The 19,285-nt window shown below is 43.6% G+C and overlaps 2 protein-coding genes across 5 annotated transcripts in view; one reads left to right on the forward strand and one right to left on the reverse strand.

Moving 5' to 3' along the window:
• LOC113414670 (claudin-4-like) overlaps nt 1-18,167 on the forward strand; it is a 49,310-nt gene extending 31,143 nt beyond the window's left edge. The window contains exons 1-3 of one of the 3 annotated variants that reach the window (XM_087958856.1): nt 12,981-13,189; nt 16,921-17,312; nt 17,871-18,167. In XM_087958856.1, coding sequence (XP_087814982.1) covers nt 16,974-17,312; nt 17,871-18,137 — 606 coding nt within the window. In that variant the 5' untranslated portion in view covers nt 12,981-13,189; nt 16,921-16,973 and the 3' untranslated portion in view covers nt 18,138-18,167. Of the gene's footprint in view, nt 1-12,980; nt 13,190-13,480; nt 13,581-16,920; nt 17,313-17,870 lie in introns of those variants that run through there. The other 2 variants (XM_087958851.1, XM_087958860.1) reach the window with 2 other exon arrangements.
• On the reverse strand, nt 184-13,439 carry METTL27 (methyltransferase like 27). 2 transcript variants are annotated; one of them, XM_087958833.1, is made up of 6 exons: nt 13,307-13,439; nt 12,346-12,395; nt 10,962-11,090; nt 8,359-8,494; nt 7,458-7,550; nt 184-685 (listed from the first exon to the last, which is right to left on the reverse strand). In XM_087958833.1, exons 2-6 carry the CDS (start codon nt 12,370-12,372, stop codon nt 429-431), a joined length of 642 nt encoding a protein of 213 aa, XP_087814959.1. In that variant the 5' UTR covers nt 12,373-12,395; nt 13,307-13,439; the 3' UTR covers nt 184-428. The 2 variants fall into 2 exon arrangements, with proteins under 2 accessions (XP_087814959.1, XP_026527456.2); XM_026671671.2 differs by lacking the exon at nt 12,346-12,395.
• Nucleotides 18,168-19,285: the final 1,118 nt, after the last annotated feature.

The following is a 19,285-nucleotide window of genomic DNA, read 5'->3' on the forward strand; positions in this document are numbered from 1 at the left end:
GGGTTAGTCCCTTGAATCAGGTGAGTGATTGGTGGGGGGAGATAGCCACAAAGCAACAAATACACTATCTTAGAATATGCACTGTATTGCAAATATTCAGCAGTGTTGACTGCTAAAATGAAGGAAATACTACATTCAGTAGTGAAAACTCCATGTAGACTTCACAAATGAAGACTGTTGGAGGAGGGGAAGCTGGGAACATTTTAATGCAAAAACGTGAAATTTTGGAAGTGCAGAACCTTAAATTGGTCTGGAACACATTGAATTTATGGCAGCTTCTTAAGTGGTAAAGAGAAAATACTCTGCAAACAAACCACGGTCCAGCCTGCTTTATCACTGCTTCACAACACACACACACACACACACACACACACACACACACTACAGATTTTGAAGCTAAGCCTCTCAGGAGAGGCTCCTGGGTCTATTTAGAAGGTCTTCCAACATGAAGAATGTTTAAACCAGACTTTTATTTTTTTTTGGTATATGTAGACCACGCCAGAGATATAGTCTGAGTCCTGATCGGATTCCTGATGTGATGTTGCTCTCTCCCATTTTTCAACTTCCTGCATCCCAACCTTTTCCCACAATCCTTGCTGCTCCAGGTCATTCAGCAACTGCTGCAATTCAATCTTGTATCGTACGTTGCTTGAGTTGTTTCGTGTGGTCAGACACACATAGCCACCTGTTGTGCAAGATCACAGCATTTCAGTCTAAAATTATTAGGAAAGCCTTGATCATCCTTGAAACAAGATAAAGGTAAAATCTCCTTCACACTGAGTTTGAATCCTGGGTTACAATATGAAAGGAATTTGTAAAAAAAAAACCTGAAATAAAGACAGCAACCATAACCATATAATTTAGGCTGCCATGTCTACTGTTTTGACCTGTTCCTTACAAGTTAAAGCTTGAACTAGCTTAACTTCAAAATCCAGAAAAGGTCAGACACAGAATGCTCCTCTGTGGCAGAAAATCCACCAATACCGAGTCCTTTTTAAGAGAGGTAACAGATAACAGATAACCAGAGTTGCACGGGACCTTGGAGGTCATCTAGTCCACCCCCACCCACCCAAGCGGGAGACCCTACACCATTTCTGACAAATGGCAGTCCAATCTCTTCTTGAAAGTCTCAAGTGATGATGCTCCCACAACTTCCGAGGGCAAGCTGTTCCTTTTTTTTGAGGATTTGGGTATGGCCAGACTAGAGAAAAGAAGGACTAGGGGGGACATGATAACAGCATTCCAGTATTTGAGGGGCTGCCCCAAAGAGGAAGGGGTCCACTTGTTTTCCAAAGCACCTGAAGGCAGGACAAGAAGCAATGGAAGGAATCTAATCAAGGAGAGAAGCAAGCTGGGATTAAGGAGAAACTTCCCAACAGCGAGGACAATCAACCAGTGGAACTGCTTGCCACCAGAAGTTGTCGATGCTCCAACACTGGAGGTTTTTAAAAAGTCGCTGGAGGTTTTCAAAAAGAGGTAGAGATGAAACTGTTTAAGATGCACTAATGTTCTCATACAGGAGCATTCTCCCTCTTACAATCAGGCAATGAAATGAAAGTAGGAGAAAGGGAAGGGCAAGAAGGCAAAGATGTTACTGATGAAACTAAATGGGTGAGTTTCCATAAATGCTAGACTAAGATAAAATGCGGTTGAGCAATTTACAGTGGAACACAGCTACAGTTTAAATTGTGAGAGCCAAGCTATTACATTAAGCTGTAGCATGGTTTTATCTGTGCAGGCAACAGCATACAGGTAATCCTTGACTTACGACTACAGTTGAGCCCAAAATTTCTGTTGCTAAGTGAGACATTTGTTAAATGCCCCCATTTTATGACCTTTCTCGCACATTCGTTAAGTGAGCCATGGCAGTTGTAAGGTGAGTAACATGGTTGCTAGGTGAATCTGGCTTCCTCATTGACAATGCTTGTCACAAAAGGTGATCAAATGACCCCGGGACATTGCAACCGTCATAAATATGAGTCCGTTACCAAGTATCTGAATTTCGATTGTGTGATCATGGGGATGCGGGAACGTTTGTAAGTGTAAAAAATGGTCATACGTCAGTTTTTTCAGTGCCGTTGAAACTTAAAAACAGTCACTAAATAAACCTGTTGTAAATTGAGGACTACCTGTATTCTCTGGGTACAGGATAACAGATAACAGACAATCAAAGTTGGAAGGGATCTTGTAGGTCATCTAGTCCAACCCCCCCGCCCAAGCGGGAGACCCTACACCATTTCTGACAGATCTCTTCTTGAAAGTCTCAAGTGATGACGCTCCCACAACTTCTGAGGGCAACTTCTGTTCCATTGGTTGATTGTTCTCACTGTCAGAAAGTTTCTCCTTATTTCCAGGTTAAATCCCTCCTTGTTCAGTTTCCATCCATTATTCCTTGTCTGGCCTACAGGTGCTTTAGAAAATAGCTTGACCCCTTCCTCCCTGTGGCAGCCCCTCAAATATTGGAAGACCGCTATCATGTCTCCCCTGATCCTTCTCTTCACTAGACTAGCCAAGCCCAGTTCCTGCAACCGTTCGTTGTATGTTTTAGCCTCCAGTCCCCTAATCATCCTGGTTACTCTTCTATGTACTTTTTCTAGAGTCTCAACATCTTTTTTGTAATGTGGTGAACAAAACCGGATGCAGTACTCTAGGTGTGGTCTTACTAAGGCTTTATAGAGTGGTATTAATACCTCCCTTGAGGACTTAGCATTGTTAATCCAGGTTTAGGGTTGAGTATGATGTATGAACCTCACCCTGTTCACCTAGAAACTTAGAGGGCAGAGGTGACCAAAAAGCCAGCTTGCGGTGAAGAAACTGGCAAGGTTTGTTCATCACATCTTCATAAAGGGAAGAGAAATGAAATAACAAATAAAACCATTGCAAAATGCATGTAAGGAGATCAAAAGGAGGAAGAGGCAAGCAATGACTAAAACTAAATTCCTGTAAAAGGACATGTCTGATGATTCCAGATATACACATAGGTGTGCACACAGAAATATAGGCAATCTGAAGAAAGGAGACAATTCAACCAATATGGTTCTCCAAGATTCTGATCAAAACACATTTTAAGTGGCGTTTCTGTCTTTCAGCCTTGCAAGACCCCTGAAAGTGTATATTTCTGCTCCATGGTCTGTTTATGAAGTGTTGGCAAGATAGCAGCACCATCTAGTGGTTATGAGTTGTTTATCTAAGCCAGTCCAACATCCTGTGTCCAAAAGGGGCTGATTTAGTCCCTTTGGGAAATTCTCAAGGCATTAAAAACCCCCCAAAGGCTTCTCTTATGCTTGGTTACCAGCTATTTAAAGGTCCACTGCCTCTGAATGTGTGTGTGTGTGTGTGTGTGTGTGTGTGTGTGTGTGTGTGTGCGTGGTCCATTTCGCAATCCCTGTTAGATCCCTTTCCCATCTCCACTCAAAAGTATTTTGTCTGAACTCTTTTTAAAAAGATACGCAACTATCACTGCATCTTGCAACAGGGCGTTTCAGAAATTAATTGCACGTTGTGTGACAGTCCTTTCTCTTTCTCGTTTTAATCATCACCCAGTTTCATAAGATCAGCCTGAGATCCAGTTGCACATACAATTTCTGGAAATGATATTCAGGTGCCTTGGAGGAAGCTCAAGCTACAGCGCATTCAAATAAACCTGGGGAGTCAAACTTATGTCGTCACATTGTCGCCACGTGATGTATTGCATCTGCCCCCCCCCCTTACTAAAAAGGGGCTGGGCGTGGCCAGCACGTGATGCATCCAGCCCACGGGCCGTGAGTTTGACACCCCTGAAATAAACCATATATCCCTCTTAACATGCACTGGGCCAATTCTAATGAAAAGCATCACGAATCCAAGCATCCTAAATCTCAGGGGAATAAATCAGTGTCCATTGAGTGGGTCAAAAAAATAAGAAGACTAGCCTAACTTTGCAATCCAAGCCCCACCTCTCTTCTACTCCTACACCAGTATAAAAGAAGAAGTTGTGATCCAACACTGCAGCTCCCATCTTGCCCGATTTAATCCCCAGGATGCCAAAGGGGATTTAATTATTATATGTAAGAACTCAGAATGGTCTCACGCTAAATCAGATCACCAATCCATCTAGCTTAGAATTATTAACTGCCATAACCATCAGCAGCTTCCTAGATTTGGATCTCTTCCAAATCTGTAATTCCTGAATCACAAGCTATGGTCCTTTCTACCTCAGATTACCCATCTATGTTCTCAGTCTAATACTTGATGAAGCAAATGTTCACCAACAATGCTTCTAGTCCCTAAAGTGTTATAAATCCATCTGTTAAGGTCCCATAAAGCAGTGGTCGCCAACCAGTGGGCCGCGGACTATTGGTGGTCCACGAGAAAATTTTAGTGGTCTGCAGAGAAATGTTCCCCCCCAAAGCAATTAATCCAGGCTGTGCCGGAACACAAGGCTGCGCCACCCACATTGCCCATGGAAACACAAGGCTGCACCGCCCACATGGCCTGCCCACCCACTGGCCCCCGGCCTTTGGCCGAGCGCAAACCTTACCTTGAGTAGAGCCATGAAAGCTGGAACTGGAAGGTAAGACCAACAGCGGGGGAAGGAAATCCGCCCCGGGGTGGCTTGCTGACGTTGGTGGGAAAGTCGGTTCCATATTCCAGAGCTGCAGTAGTCACAAAACTGGCCCTTTGGTCATGGCAAGCCGATGCAACCAGGTGGAGGAGCAGCTGCTCTGGGATGACCAAAGGGCCAGTCCTGTGACTACTGTAGCTCTGGAATATGGGACCGACTTTCCCACCAACGTCAGCAAGCCACCGTCCGTCAAAATTCATATTAGTGGTCCATGGGATTTAAAATTATGAGTTTGGTGGACCCTGAGGTCCAAAAGGTTGGCGACCCCTGCCATAAAGCATTAAGCAACATGGTATGTACAATGAACTTCCTACTGGGGACTGTTACGATGTGAGTACATCCCATTCTTTCTAGTTTCAGCAATAAAAAATTCAGTTAATGTGCCACTGATTACAGACAATCATATACTACTAACTCATCTTATCGGCTTGACCCATGACCTAATTGCATATTTTAATATGTCCTTGACAAAGAAATTGGTAAACATGGCACTTTCCTTGTTACCTATAAAACTTTAGTCTCAATCAATCGTTGTTGCTATCTTTGATCAGAATGCCTCCGGTCCGATCTAAATATAGTATATAAAATCATACATTGCAATGTCCTACCTGCAAATGAATACTTCAGCTTCAATCATAACAATACACGAGCACACAATAGCACACAAATTCAAAGTAAGCCGCACCAAACTCAATTGCAGGAAATACGACTTCAGCAACAGAGTGGTCAATGTCTGGAATACTCTACCTGACTCTGTGGTTTCTTCCCCAAACCCCAAAAACTTTAACCTTAGACTGTCTACTATTGACCTCACCCCCTTCCTAAGAGGCCTGTAGGGGGCGTGCATAAGCGCACCAATGGTGCCTACCGTCCCTGTCCTATTGTTTTTTATTGTTCTTTTAAGTATCTATCTCATGTATTCAAAACTATATTTATTCTTATACCTGTATCTTGTAAGCGATTGACAAATCAAATAAATACTAAAAATACTAGATTCTGTCCTTATCACTGCATCTGGTTAGGATAGTTTTGTTCATAATATGTGCTGTAAGATCAAGCATTACTCCTATCTCCATTCACAAGACTGAATTTTCCTTGGAAGATTGGAGGAGAAATATTTGCTTCATTCATGATGCTTCAGACAGTATTTTCAATTATGCTGGCTAAAATCAGCCTGGTCTCATTTCTGCTTGCAAAGATTTCTTCACAAATGCTTCCTCTTACAACTACTGTATAGGATATTTAATAAAAGCCTGGAATGATCTATTCTAAAGCGTTTTGCAGACGTCAGCATTTTGAGTCGATTCTGGTCAGCTGGGAGCTGTAGCATAGCACAAAAGGACTCACTTGGGGGGAGTCCTTCTCTCCATCAATGGCTGGAGGGAATTGGGGTTCAACCAAATGAATCTGAGATTTCCAGCTCCTTGATGTTCCTCAGGGCAAGTGTGATGGTATTTCCTTAAAGGGCGTTTAGTGTGCAATTGCCTAATCCACAAAAATTTATGGGGAATGCAGAAAACATGATATAATCTTCCTGTATTTTTTTCCTCACCAATTTTTTTTTCTTACCAGAGCAAATCTATTAAGGAAAGTATAAGTCTAAGCCTTATAACTGCTTATTGCACCTCATCTGCCATAAACTTAGTTTACTGTTTTTCAAACTTAGCAACTTAAACCAATGCATGGACCTCAACGCCCAGAATTCCCCCAGTTTAAAAAAGTGTGATCTAGATCAGGGTCGCCAACTTGTTGGACCTCAGGGACCACCAAACTCATAATTTTAAATCCCGCAGACCAGTGACCCTGGGAAAATCCCCAAAAAAGTCTGCAGGAAAATTCCCCACCCTGTTTTCCTACCGATCGATCATTCTTTATTTGGGATTGCAGGATACCATCTCCAGCTCCGTTCTCAGGGGGAGAGAGAGAGAGAGAGACAGAGACACAGAGAGAGAGACAGAGAGAGAGACAGAGAGAGAGAGAGACAGAGAGAGAGAGAGACAGAGAGAGAGAGACTTTTGGCTTCATGCAAGGAAAACAGCAGAAGCAGCAGAAGTCTTTCTTTCTCTCCCCCCAAACTACACCAGAAACGAGTCTTTGTGAGACTTGTTGCACCGGCGCAGCCTCTTGGAGCAGGATGCCTTGCAGGGCCCCAAAGACTCATTTCTAGCAGAGTTTGAGGGAGAAAGAAAGACTTTTGCTGCTTTCTTTGCGTGCAGCCAAAAGCAGAAGAAGAAGAAGCGGAAAGAAGCAGCCCGGTGGCCAGGCATGGTGCATGGTGCGCATGGGGCAATTTCCCCCCCTCCGCCCTTTCCCCCTTCCCCTCACTACCTCCTGTTGTTCGCAATGCAAGCGACGCAAGCCTTGTGTTCCCACGGGCCATGTGGGTGGCGCAGCCTTGTGTTCCCGTGCAGCCTGGATTAATTGCTTTGGGGGTGACATTTCTCTGCAGACCACCAAAATTTTCTCGTGGACCACCAATGGTCCCCGGCCCACTGGTTGATGACTACTGATCTAGATCAAGGTTTCCCAAATCTTGGGAACTTTAAGACACCTGGCCTTCAACTCCCAAAATTCCACAACCAACCATAATTACAGATTGCTAAAATTAGTTTAAAATTAATGAACTAATTAACTATTTTTAAAGGCCAGATCTCAGTAATGCTTGATATTCTCACAGGGGAATAGGTAAAATGTTATGAAATTTGGCAATTTTGGTCAATGTGAATAATTTTTCATTTTCACTGTTTCACATTCATTGGCACGATATTACATGATGATCAGACACTGGAAAAAGTTGCTCACCCATTTATAAGTCCTCTGAAACTACATCTGAGTCTCTTTTGCAAAAGCTTACCTGGTTTGGTGACCAGAAGAAGCTGGGGAATGACACCAGAGGGCACCTGTCCCTCACTGAGCGCACCCACAATCACAGTAGCATCGTAAGAGCCTGCAGAGGAGAAGATGAAGGAGTAACAGGTAGTGTCAAGGAAGGAGATGGGCATCATTCTCTATGTGGTGACCTGGGGCGTGGCACAAAGGCAACACAGTCAAATAAGCAAGAAGAGTCCCTTTAATACCTCCAACTTTGCCCCCAATGTCCAGGTTACCTTCAGCTGGAGAAAAAACTCTCCCAAGAACAGTCTTTAAGTGGAGAAAATTCAGTCCGAAAACAAAGTACATACAAACTGTAAATAAAAGTCCACACAAACCACGCTGCAGCAATTAACTTGACAGGGCAGGATAAGGAATTGCAGACTTGAAAGGCCAACAAAACACACACAGTTGGGAAGATGTCTGGAACCCAGATAAGCCTCGACAATAACAGATAACTCACAATTTGCTTCCAACAACTTTGCTGTGCGTAGCTTCCCTTTTTAAACACTGTTCCCAGCTGCAGCTAATGAAGGGAATCAGGGCCCTTTCCTCCTCCATAAGCCACGCAACTCATGTTGCTCCCTTCTCTGCTCCTCCCTAAGACGAAGAGGGCGTGGCCCTGAGTCTTCCTCTGAATTCCCTCTGCCTTGCTCTACCTCTCCCCTGCTCTGCCCAGCCGGACTTTGCCCTTCCCCAGTTTCTTCCACAGCCAGTGGAGCCACACTCCCACTTCCTGTCAGTTCCTCAGCCTCCCCCTCCGAATTAGATCCCGACAGGGGCATGACGCTCTAGAAATCTCCATGCATGCCAGCATATTCCAACTTCTTCCTTTTCTCTAATCTATTCTGTCCATTGCTGAGAACAACTGTTCCCGTTATTACCTTCAGGAGCTGGTAAGGTTTCCTGGCCCAGCAAGCACAACTTCAAATCCTCGTACAGTCCTTTGTGCTGTGCATGTTCCAACATCTCCCGGCTGCCATCCAGGCCATGGAGATGGCGAAAACCTTTTGCCTGAAGCTTAGAGCACAAAGTGTTAAGTTACAGGACCCCAGCCAGAAAAACAGTCAGTCCCCATTTGCTAACAGTTAAATGAATGCTGCAAGCCAAATGGGGTCTGGCCAAGATAGAATCAAATAGGGGTGCACACATGGAGTGCACACAAGTGATGAAATGTGGATGATGATAATCCTTATGTAGTTGAATGCAATGCCGCATTACCTATATGGAAAGGCAAAATGACATCATGACACATTTCATCATTAATTTAATTTCTTTATTTAAAACGTTTATATAGCTGCCCATCTTCTAGCTAACTCTGGGCTGCTTTCAATTTTGGGATTCCAGCAGTTAGCCTCTGAACGTGTGTGTGTTTGTGTGTGTGCACTGGCACTTCATGTTCTTATGCCAGGAAGCAGGTTGCTTTGCAATGCTTAACATGCTTTTGTGCATGAGCATACATAATCAGTCATTTGCATGATGATATCACAGTGCACATGTCATTATTTTGGTGTCATTGCAGCTTGTAACAGGTGACTGTTCTGATGAGATCAAAACAATGCTCTTAGTTTCATCCAGTTATTTTAAAACTATTTATTAAAACTATTTTCCAAGGGATCTGAAACAGTCTTGGAAGAGAGGCATTCTCTTCTTTATTTGTGTCACACAAGAGGGAAGGCATCTTCTAAGATGGTGCCTACAAGTAAATAAGAATGTAATCTGACAAAAATGGACCTACTTCTTTCATATCTATTTATTAAGCAACTATTGATATTACCAGTAATGTCATAATTAAAATAAATCTTGGGACCAAGAAAGTACCAAGTGTTTGAAAGCAGAACACATTCATCAAGAAGCATTCCTTCTGCAAAAGAGAGAACATACTTTTAAAAAGTGTATTCTTCTCCCATTATGTTCTCTGGAGGTTTTGAACTGCTTCATTCACCCTCAGCAGCATATCCAAGTTATCTGATAGAAACCACAAGGGCATCAAAATAATGTCATCATGCCAATGACGGAAATTACATCGAAGTATTATTCATGCAATAATGTCATGACATGTGTGCTGTCCAGACAGTTTATAGGTAATGGGATTTGAGATAGTTAGGAATTGAGAGCTGTCCCCTTAAGGGAATGCATCATGGTAAATGTAGTCAAGGTATCCTGGGAAATGTAGTCCATGTCATATGGCCACATCTGTAATCCTGATTGGTCACTGAATTGACCCTTGGTGGGTTGGGGGAGGTTTCTTCACTCTTGCTCAGACCCCAGCAGCATGCTGGCATCTCTCCCGTTGCTCCACTACTATGAGATGAACGATCACAACCCTTTACACCAGAAAGTCAGCTATGCAAAGAGTTGAATATTGAGATGAGTCTCGACATAACTGTAAGTTATATTGAGGATGCCTGATGAACCAATAAAAAGACTTTGTATGGATGCTTTGTGGAGTTATCTACATGTATTGTTACCTCTCCTTACGTACCCTCAGTTACAGAAATGAACGATGATGTTCTTGCTTGTAGGCCAAGGCTTCTGCTGGGCCCCAAATAAACAAGAAACTCTTGCATTTCATGTCCCCACTCTGCTATCTCTTGTATGTTGATGTCAATGAGGTAGTAAATACTATATGATATTAATCTGAGTTCTGAATTTGGTTGTTGAGGTTTTGATTTTTTTCATCTTATTCTGTTTCTTCATTGATAACATGTAACTCTTAATAATTATTACACAAATTCTTATTAGCCCCAGCCTTAAAAACCATTTGAAAACAGTGCTGATGAGAGCAACCCTCTCATTAGCCTCATTTCAAGGGGGTGGGGGAAAATTGAATGAGGAGGCATTGTCAAATGGCAATGACACAAGGCAAAAACAGGGTTGAAGGCCTGCATGTTGTCTGTAGGGCAACGTTAAGAAAAAGGAGCTCCCCTCAGGGTGCTGTCCCAACCAGTCTATGGGAATTGGATAGTTACTTAGGAATTATGAGCTATCCCCTTAAGGGTATGCATCATGGTAAATGAAGTTAAAGGTATCCTGGGAAGTGTAGTTCATGTCACGTGGCCACATCTGTAATCCTGACTGGTCACTGTTTTGACCCTCAGTGGGTTGGGGGAGTTTTCCTCACTTTTGCCTGAACTCCCTAACTCATAGCAGCTGCTTTCTATCGCTACGAGATGGGTTAGGAGATAAACATCTTTTACTACAAGGCAGATATGCAAAGGATTGGTCATTAAAGAAGAACTTCATCACAAATGTGAGTTATGAGGATACCTGATGAACCAATAAATGTACTTTCTTATGGACGTCTTGTTGAGTTTATCTATCTACATCTGCACAGCTTAAAAATCCACTACTGTGCAGGAGACAGAAAACTCAGTGATGAGTTTCCAAAACACATCACAGGGACAATTATAAGCTGATTGTTTTCAAAATCTGGTGGAGAGCAGCCTAAGGTCTCTGGCTGAAGCACGACTCTGATCTCAGTTACCTCCTGGGCCACAAGTCCTGTGCCACAGGCCACATCCAGCACTAGTGCATCCTCAGCTGAACCCTGGAAAACGGAGGCCAAGAAAGCAGCGGCCAGACTTGGGGCCTGGTATTGCAACACTGCCACATCCTAGAAGAGAAAAGAGTTTTAATCACTCCAAGAATGGGGGAGCTCCAAAGTTTGCGTGTTTATCTATTAGGTGGTTAAAATAATTGCATCTAATAAAGACAGTATCAGCTCCAGAAAGTAAGACCAAGATTTGCTGAAGGCCACCTGTAGAACTTTATAACTGTACAAAGAGTTCAACTTTGTCCTTTGTCCAAACAGAACATTTTGTAATTTTAGTTTTGTTCAACTTTGTGGCTCCATTTCAGATGTGCCGGACCAGTGGTGGGATTCAAAATTTTTTACTACTGGTTCTGTGGGTGTGGCTTGGTGGATGTGGCTTGGTAGGCATGGCAGGGGAAGGATACTGTAAAATCTCCATTCCCTCCCCATTCTTAGGGGAAGGTTACTACTGGTTCTCCGAACTACTCAAAATTTCTGCTACCGGTTCTCCAGAACTGGTCAGAACCTGCTGAATACCACCTCTTGTGCTGGACCAGAGTCTTGTTTCTCCCAGGCCACAGAGACCCTTCTCTGGGAAGATAACCTGAAACTTGACCAGGCTTGGTTAATACCTGGATGAGAGAATATTAAGAAGTCTCTGAGCTGTGGTGCTTAAGAAGTTGGAGAGCCTCGAGTTACGACTAGTGCAGAGGTAGTATTTTGCAGGTTCTGACCAATTCTGGAGAACCGGTAGCGGGAAATTTTGAGTAGTTCGGAGAACCAGCAAATACCACCTCTGACTGGACCTGCCCCCATCTATTCCCTGCCTCCCACTGAGTCCCAACCGATCTGCTGGGTCTTCTTTTGTTGTCCTGCACAGGAGAAGAGAACTGGAAAGCAGGTTAGTGGGGTGGGGAGGGAATGGAGATTTTACAGTATCCTTCCCCTGCCATGCCCACCAAGCCACGCCGACAGTACCAGTGATAAAAAAAATTAAATACCACCACTGGACTAGTCACTAAGCAACTATTCAAGTTATAACAGACCTCCACAGTGCTACTTGTGCCTGGTTTCAAAGTTCTGTCGATCACACGCACATACCCACACCCACAGTCATGTGACTGCATGTTAGCTACTCAGCAACTGGCTGCATTTACATACATTTACAGCATCCCCTGGTCTGGCAACAGCATTTTCTAATGATTTTATCAAAAACAGCCCATAGCAATCTATGTTGTCTGCTTTACAACAGTGATGTTCATTTTACAAACAGTGTTTGCTTAACAACTGTTGCAAAAAATATTACAAAATTGGATCGGACATGTGGGTGACCCACCTTATGACCGTAATGGTCAGGCTCCATTATGGTCGTAAGTCGAGGACTACCTGTAGGATTAGAGAGATTGATTTCGCATCTACCCTCAATCATGGAAACCGATGATGTGACTTTGGGTCACTAACCCTTGGAACCTATGCTACCTCACCGAGTTGTGGAAATAAAGGGAGATCCCCACAGAAGCTGCTTGGAAGTTCTAGAGATAAGGCAGGACATAAGTACAGGATGCTTCAAAAAAGCTCTTTTAGCATGTTTCAACATATGAAGAGTAAATTATTTCGATAAGATTAATATTTTTATTGCTTAACACTTTTTATTAGTGCAGATCAGCTACTTGTTTATAGATTAACCTTTGGATGGTTAAGGAAGTGGGGGGAGGGGGCTAGATTTCCTAAAGACGTTTGTTTGGTCTATTACACTGTGGAAAAGGGATATACAGCTCTAATATTTATATTAATACAGAAATACTCTGCCAGTGCAATATAACTATTAAAGTGGCTCTATGCTTCAGGCTCGATATAGGGTATTACGGTGGGAAAGATAGGGAATTCTCAAATTCCTTCCTTTTAACCCCTCCCCCGCACTTCTAGCCGCCAGCCAAGTCGATTGCATGAAGACAACAGTTGAACCTTGTCAAGAGTGGACAGCAGGGTAAACACGCTCTGCACATGCTCAGGAGGGCAAACCCTTTAGGCACTAGTATTGATATTACCTAGTCTAGGTAATGAAACGTCTGCAAGAAAACAAGCTCGTTCGAGAGCACCAAGGAATCCCTCGTTGGTGCTCTCAGAATAACAAGAGTTAGAAGGGACCTCGGAGGTGTTCTAGTCCAACCCCTGCTGAGGCAAGAATCCCTATTTCAACCCTGAGGCTACAAACATTCCCCTTTATGAGCACTCCTTCCGGACGCAGGAAGCGAGATTCTCGCCTAAGCGACGCGGGGAAGGACGGGGAGTGGCACCTGGTCATAGTCTTGGGCCCAGCCGTTGTAGAAGCCTAGCAGCTGCTGCAGATCGCTTTGGCGGTGCACCTCGGCCACGCGGCGCTGCACTTCGGCTAGGCGGCAGCTGGAGAGAGCGGCCATGGCCAGCTGGAAGCAGGCGGGGCCTTCCCTCCCCCATTGGGCGGGCGGCTCCTGCCCAGCCGTTTATGACGCTGCCTCCCTCGGCGCTTTTGCCAGCGGCGGGTCTTGCTCTCTTTTGGGGAACCGCTCGTTAGATTGGCTACCTGCGATAGTAGGTTACTCCTCCCGTTTCTTCAACAAGACAAAGGGCGAGGAATCAGGAGCTGCTGCGGGTGGGATTTGGGACGCTCCCATGAAGCGGAGTTGGCTCCAGAGCCAACAAGGATTTTATTAAGGAGACAAGGAAACAATATCTAAAGGGCAGGTGTGATTGCTGTTTTGTATGAATATGCCCTATTGCTGCCTTTATCTATCAATCCGGAAGCTGGGGCAGTAATGAGTACAGTCCAAGGGAAACTAGAAGTTTAAGGACACTCAATAATTAATCCTTGGATTTTTATTTTTATTTTTAAAAAAGACCTCCATCTTAAGTTATCTTGGTGGGAGCAGCAATTGGCCTTGCTCCGAGATACCCAAACATGGGATATTCCACCCCAATTCACTTTGTCATCTCCCCCTGTCCAGAATCTCTGGATTGGGAGAGGTTTTAAAGCAATGTTTCATCACCTCAGCAACTTTTAAGATGTGTGGACTTCAGTTCCCAAGATTATCCAGCCACCCTTGCTGGCTGGGCAGTTCTGTGAGTTGGAAGTCCACACACCTTAAAAGTTGCTGAGGTTGAGAAACACTCTTCAAAATAATTCTCTTAACCTTGTGTGTGACATCCTTTGAGGCAGAGACATGCAATGTTTGGACAAGAAGACAGAGAGGCTTTAGACCCAGTGTTAGCTCCTTCATTAGAACTATCAAAAGCTCTTGGGAAAAAAGTAATATTTTCCTGAGCTTGTGCAATTTAGTGCAAGCTTAGGAAAAGACACAGTTCTACTTTCAGGGAGGGGAAGCAAAGAGTGCTGTCAGAGCCCCTGCTTGTTCTTCTCAAGGTTGAACACAGCATGCTCTTTCAGTCTTCAACCAATCTATTCTGATAGCTGGAAGGGGACCCTGGAGGTCTTCTAGCCCAACCCAAGCAGGAGACCCTACACCAGGGGTGTCAAACTCACAGCCCATGGCCCAAATGCGTCACATGTTGGCCCTGCCCCCGCCTGGTTTAGCGAAGGAGGAAAAGTCTCGATACGTCACGTGATGCCGCCATGATGACGTGAGTTTGACATCCTGGCCCTATACCATTTCAGACAAGTGACTGTCCAGTCTCTTCTTAAAAACCTCCAGTGATGCAGCACCCACAACTTCTGATGGCAAGCTGTTCAACTGGTTAATTGTTCCCGCTGTTTGGAAGTTCCTCCTTAATTCCAGGTTGCTTTTCTCCTTGATTAGTTTCCATCCATTGTTTATTATCCTGCCCTCTGGTGCTTTGGAAAATAAGTTGACCCCTCCTCTTTGTGGCAGCCTCTCAAATATTGGAGTACTGCTATCATGTTCCCCCCTCCTTTTCTCTAGACTAGCCAATCCCAAATTTTGCAACTGTTCTTTTTGTGTTTTAGTCTCCAGGCCTTTAATTATCTTAGTTGTTCCTCTTTGCATTTCTCCAGTCTCAACATCTTTTTTGTAATGTGGTGACCAAAAGAATCCCAGGTGCGGCTTTCCTAAGGCTTTATAAAGCTGTACTAATACTTCACATGATTTTGATTCTATGCCTCAATTTATACCAAGGATTATATTAGCTTTTTTGGCTGCTGCACTGCTGTATTTAAGTGATCATCCACTAAAACTCCCAAGGCCCCTCTCACAATTTACTGCTTCTGAGCCAGGTTTTGCCTAATCTGTATTTGTAGCATTGGTTTTTCCTGCCTAAGTGTAAAACCTTGCTTTTTTCCACATTAAATTTCATTTTGTTGGATAGGGCTCATTGTTCAAATCTGTCAATATCTTTTTATTCCTGAGCTTGTCTTCGTAGTCTTCATAGGGTTGAGTTCCTAATATGAAAGTCCTCGTTATATGTATCAGTTTCTTTGCCTTTGTTAAGTGTTTGGCCAGAACTTATATTGGTCCTTGATCAGCTGAGTGCATAGCATGCTAATAAAAGGCTATCAAGATGGATTTGATCCTGATGACTGCATGGAAAAAAAGTTCTCCATCATGACAAATTTTTATCAATGTCTAGCTTTTCCAAAGAGACCCAAGTAATCTTTCTGATGCTCCCTTCCCTTTCTCTGTTTGTCCTCTTATATTTAACCAAACCTTGCTAAATATAATTGCCAAGCATAATATGTTTCCTTGAGTCCAACAACATGCTGATCTATGCAGCCCTAGGGATTGAAAATTTGTGGTTCAGGATACTGTGCAATGTCAGCCATTGTTGTAGCACATGGTGTGAAGCAATAATATAACTCCATTTTGCAAAGTGAACGTTGAGGTCTATTAACCTGTGTATAAGGTATAGTGCATTGTGTAAAGCCAGCCCTGGTGTATGGTCACACTGGGATCAGTCTGCAGGATTTCACACTCTGCCATGACATCACAGTCATGTCACAAAGCTGAAAGCCAAGGTATGTAACTGGAACCTGCTTAACAGCTGCTTGAGAGTGGAGTAAAAGGGAAGTTGTAGACAAGTCATTGCCTCTTTGAAAATTCTCAGGATCTTGAAACTGTAGGTGTCTACTAGATATAGGGAAGTTTGATTCTGCTCTTCTCCGAGTGCAGAGAGTGAAAGAGAGACTGCCCCAAGGGCCCTCCCTCTTCCCACCCGAGAAGAAATAGTTCCAAAGGAAGAATGATTACTGGGGGGAAACAAGCAAGATGACTGAGGAATCTATTCTTAATGAATTCTTAAAATTCATACTGAAGGCAGCAAAGAAATTGAGACGAACGCTGGTGGTGATCGGGGTTAAAATAGGTGTCCAGTTCCTGGATTTGAATTTATTGACAGGAATGGATGAGAGAGAGTATTCCAGGGATTACAAGTGAAAATATGCCAGTGAAAAATTATAAATAGGAACTAGAAGAGAAAGTGCCACCCTCCCAACTGCCCAGGGCTTCTTGCAAGCTGAAATGATTGCACTGATAAAAGGGGTTCAGTTGGACAAACATAGCCTCTGGTTGATGCATATAATTCAATCAAATTAATTAAAGATTTTTGTGGCAGTAAAGGCAGGTTAAGACTGCTTAATTTTGTTGCTTAGCATGTTGCATATTGTAACTAATTTGGTTCATTTATGTGTACCTGTATAATATTTACACATGTTAATTTGGTCACTGTTGATGTGTTTTGACTTGCAGTTTAGCATGTTTAGTAACTGTTCTCAAATTATTTAGCCATTTTAAAAATGTTAAGCAATTTTATAGGATTGTTGTGTTAAGGGGAGGAAGGAATAAATGCTTAGTTGATAGATTAAATAGGATAGCAAAAAGAACACAAGGATATGTAGTTTAGCACAGCGTTTCTCTTGGTTAAGAGGAAGAACCTGATAGTATGTGGCTGTCTTCATTCACAGATCTCTGAAGAGTGTTGTGTGCTGTGCCATCTCTTGTCAAGTAGTGCTTCCCCATGGAGCCCAAGACACATCCTTCTAGCAAATTTCCTGAGTCAGGATCCTCGCTGCCAACTATGGGGAAAAACCTACAGGGTGCAGTTCGAGGGGGGCTGAGAACTCTGTACCTGCACCTTCTTTCACTGCAAGAGGGGATTCTGAGTTGGTATTTATGTCTGAAGCAGATTCAGTGGGATCTCCTGTGCTGGATCCAGGCTTCCTTGGAGCTAACTGTAGACTTCTTCTTCTGTTGGGCGCAAAATGTCCTCCTAGCTTCCATGATGCTCCTGCTGTTGGCATGGCAAATTCACAGTGGAGCCAAGGAATATGGCTGGAGATCATTCCTACAAAGAATGGTAAGAGACCCAGAGTGATAAAAGCCAATAGGGCACAGAAGCAGGGTATCAAAAGCTGGAAGTGTGCAGATTGGGGCAGTGTCAAGTCTGATAGCAATAGCAATGCCACTTAGACTTATATACTGCTTTACAGCGCTTTACAGCCTTCTCTAAGCGGTTTACAGAGAGTCAGCATATTCTCCCCAATTTGGGTCCTCATTTTACCCACCTTGGAAGGATGGAAGGCTGAGTCAACCTTGAGCCTGGTGAGATTTGAACTGCCCAAACTGCAGTCAGCCGGCAGTCAGCAGAAGTCGCCTGCAGTACTGCACTCTAACCACTGCGCCCCCACGGCTCATAATGATAGGCTTCAATTTACCCGCCCTCCATCAATGTATTGAGTCTCTTTTCAAAGCTATTCAAGAGGAGGAAGATTGTCTGAACTCAGCTAATGGAGTGCCCTAGGATGAAGGGGGTGATGCAGAGAGTCCTTGGGCCTTTCCCCTTTTCCAAAATTCCACCATTCAAGCCATTCCTCCCACCCCTCCTGACACATTCTTGCCCGTTTTTGCTTGCCAGGTCCTGGAAAAGCAGCTTACCCAGAGGCTTTCACTACTGAAAAGCTGCTACTGGAATCTGGAGAACCTCCTGATTCAGATAACGTGGACCTCCGTGTGTTGCTTCATCTGGGTTGTGTCCTGCATTGTTCAGGTCCTGGAAGCCAGCTACAAGCAGGCTGCCCAGATGGCCAGAGACCAGACTGAAGAAGACAAAAAGGAAACAGCAAGGCCACTCATGGTGACCCCTCATTCAGCCCTTATCTCAAGGCAGGAATTGCTGATCTAGCTGGCATTCACTAAACATTGCTGAAGGAGATCTTAAGTAAGAGCGTTGTGCATTTTTTCCCCTGGGGTCAGAGTTTTTGCTGGCAGAGCATTTGGGCCTCCACAGGCGCCCCCGATATGAGTGATGTTGAGCTGGCCACGCCCATCCTGGCCACGCCCACCCCGGTCCCTCGAGGTGAAACACAACCCTGATGTGGCTCTCAATGAAATCGAGTTCGGCACCCCTGGGGGGTAGGTGGTCTCAGCACTGTGATGCATTTGGGGGTTGATTTTAGTGCCCCAAAGCATCTTTTCCAATTCTTAAATCAGATTTTGGAGAAGGACATTATTCGCTTGTGGCAATGCCTCTTCAGACCCGGCAGGCAATTTTGCTTTCCTCCTCCAATTAATCAGTGGAACAACTTGCCTCCAGAAGTTGTGAATGCTCCAACACTGGACGTTTTAAAAAAGATGTTGTATAACTATTTGTCTGAAGTGGTGTAGGATTTCCTGCCTAGGCAGGGGTTGGACCTCCAAGGTCCCTTCCAATTCTGTTATTTTATCCCTATCCTTATTCCATTCTATTCCATTCTATTCTATTAATATTTCCTGTTCCATTATGCTATTTCCTCTCAGTGTAAGTAACATTACGCAACCCATAGTATGGGAATAAGAAATAATAAGCCAAAGAAATTAAAACCTGTGCTATGATAACTGACTCTAGTACCAAATAGTTCACCAGCAAACCATCCTTCCACCGTATCTCTATATATCTTCATACAATGCCTTTTCTTCTTAAACTTTCTAAACATATCCATTCCAGCCACAACCTCCTTGGTCTTCTCCAACCTCTTGATCCCCTCACTTTGCTTTCACATATTTTCTGAATGTATTTTGTAAATTGATTCTCACTTACAGTATCCGTAAGAGCAACATGCAAGAATTTCAGTCAATTGATGCATCTATTCTTGACTTCTGCCTAGGGTTATGAATTCTTATGAACTTTGTTTTCTATTCTAAATCTTGCATTTGTCACATGGCTGTGTAGGATTGAAGTATATTGGAAAATGTGCTTGCTTTTCTTGCTTTTTAAGCATTTAAAGACAAAAAGAAGCATTCTAACATGTTTATGGGTACTCACTTTGGTGCATATTGAAAGACTGAAACAAA

The sequence above is a fragment of the Notechis scutatus genome, chromosome 1, assembly GCF_049901735.1.
Source record: "Notechis scutatus isolate UNSWTSFEM ecotype Mainland chromosome 1, rNotScu1.2, whole genome shotgun sequence".
In the NCBI taxonomy this organism is placed as follows: Eukaryota; Metazoa; Chordata; class Lepidosauria; order Squamata; family Elapidae; genus Notechis; species Notechis scutatus.

What these genes read in the sequence shown, in the direction of transcription:
- METTL27 (XM_026671671.2), bottom strand. Translation starts at nt 13,429, where the DNA reads ATGGCCGCTCTCTCCAGCTGCCGCCTAGCCGAAGTGCAGCGCCGCGTG. An exon ending in GGGCCCAAGACTATGACCAG is followed by an intron (nt 11,091 to 13,306) that starts GTGCCACTCCCC and finishes TTTCTCTTCTAG; the next exon opens with GATGTGGCAGTGTTGCAATA. An exon ending in CAGGACTTGTGGCCCAGGAG is followed by an intron (nt 8,495 to 10,961) that starts GTAACTGAGATC and finishes TTGTGCTCTAAG; the next exon opens with CTTCAGGCAAAAGGTTTTCG.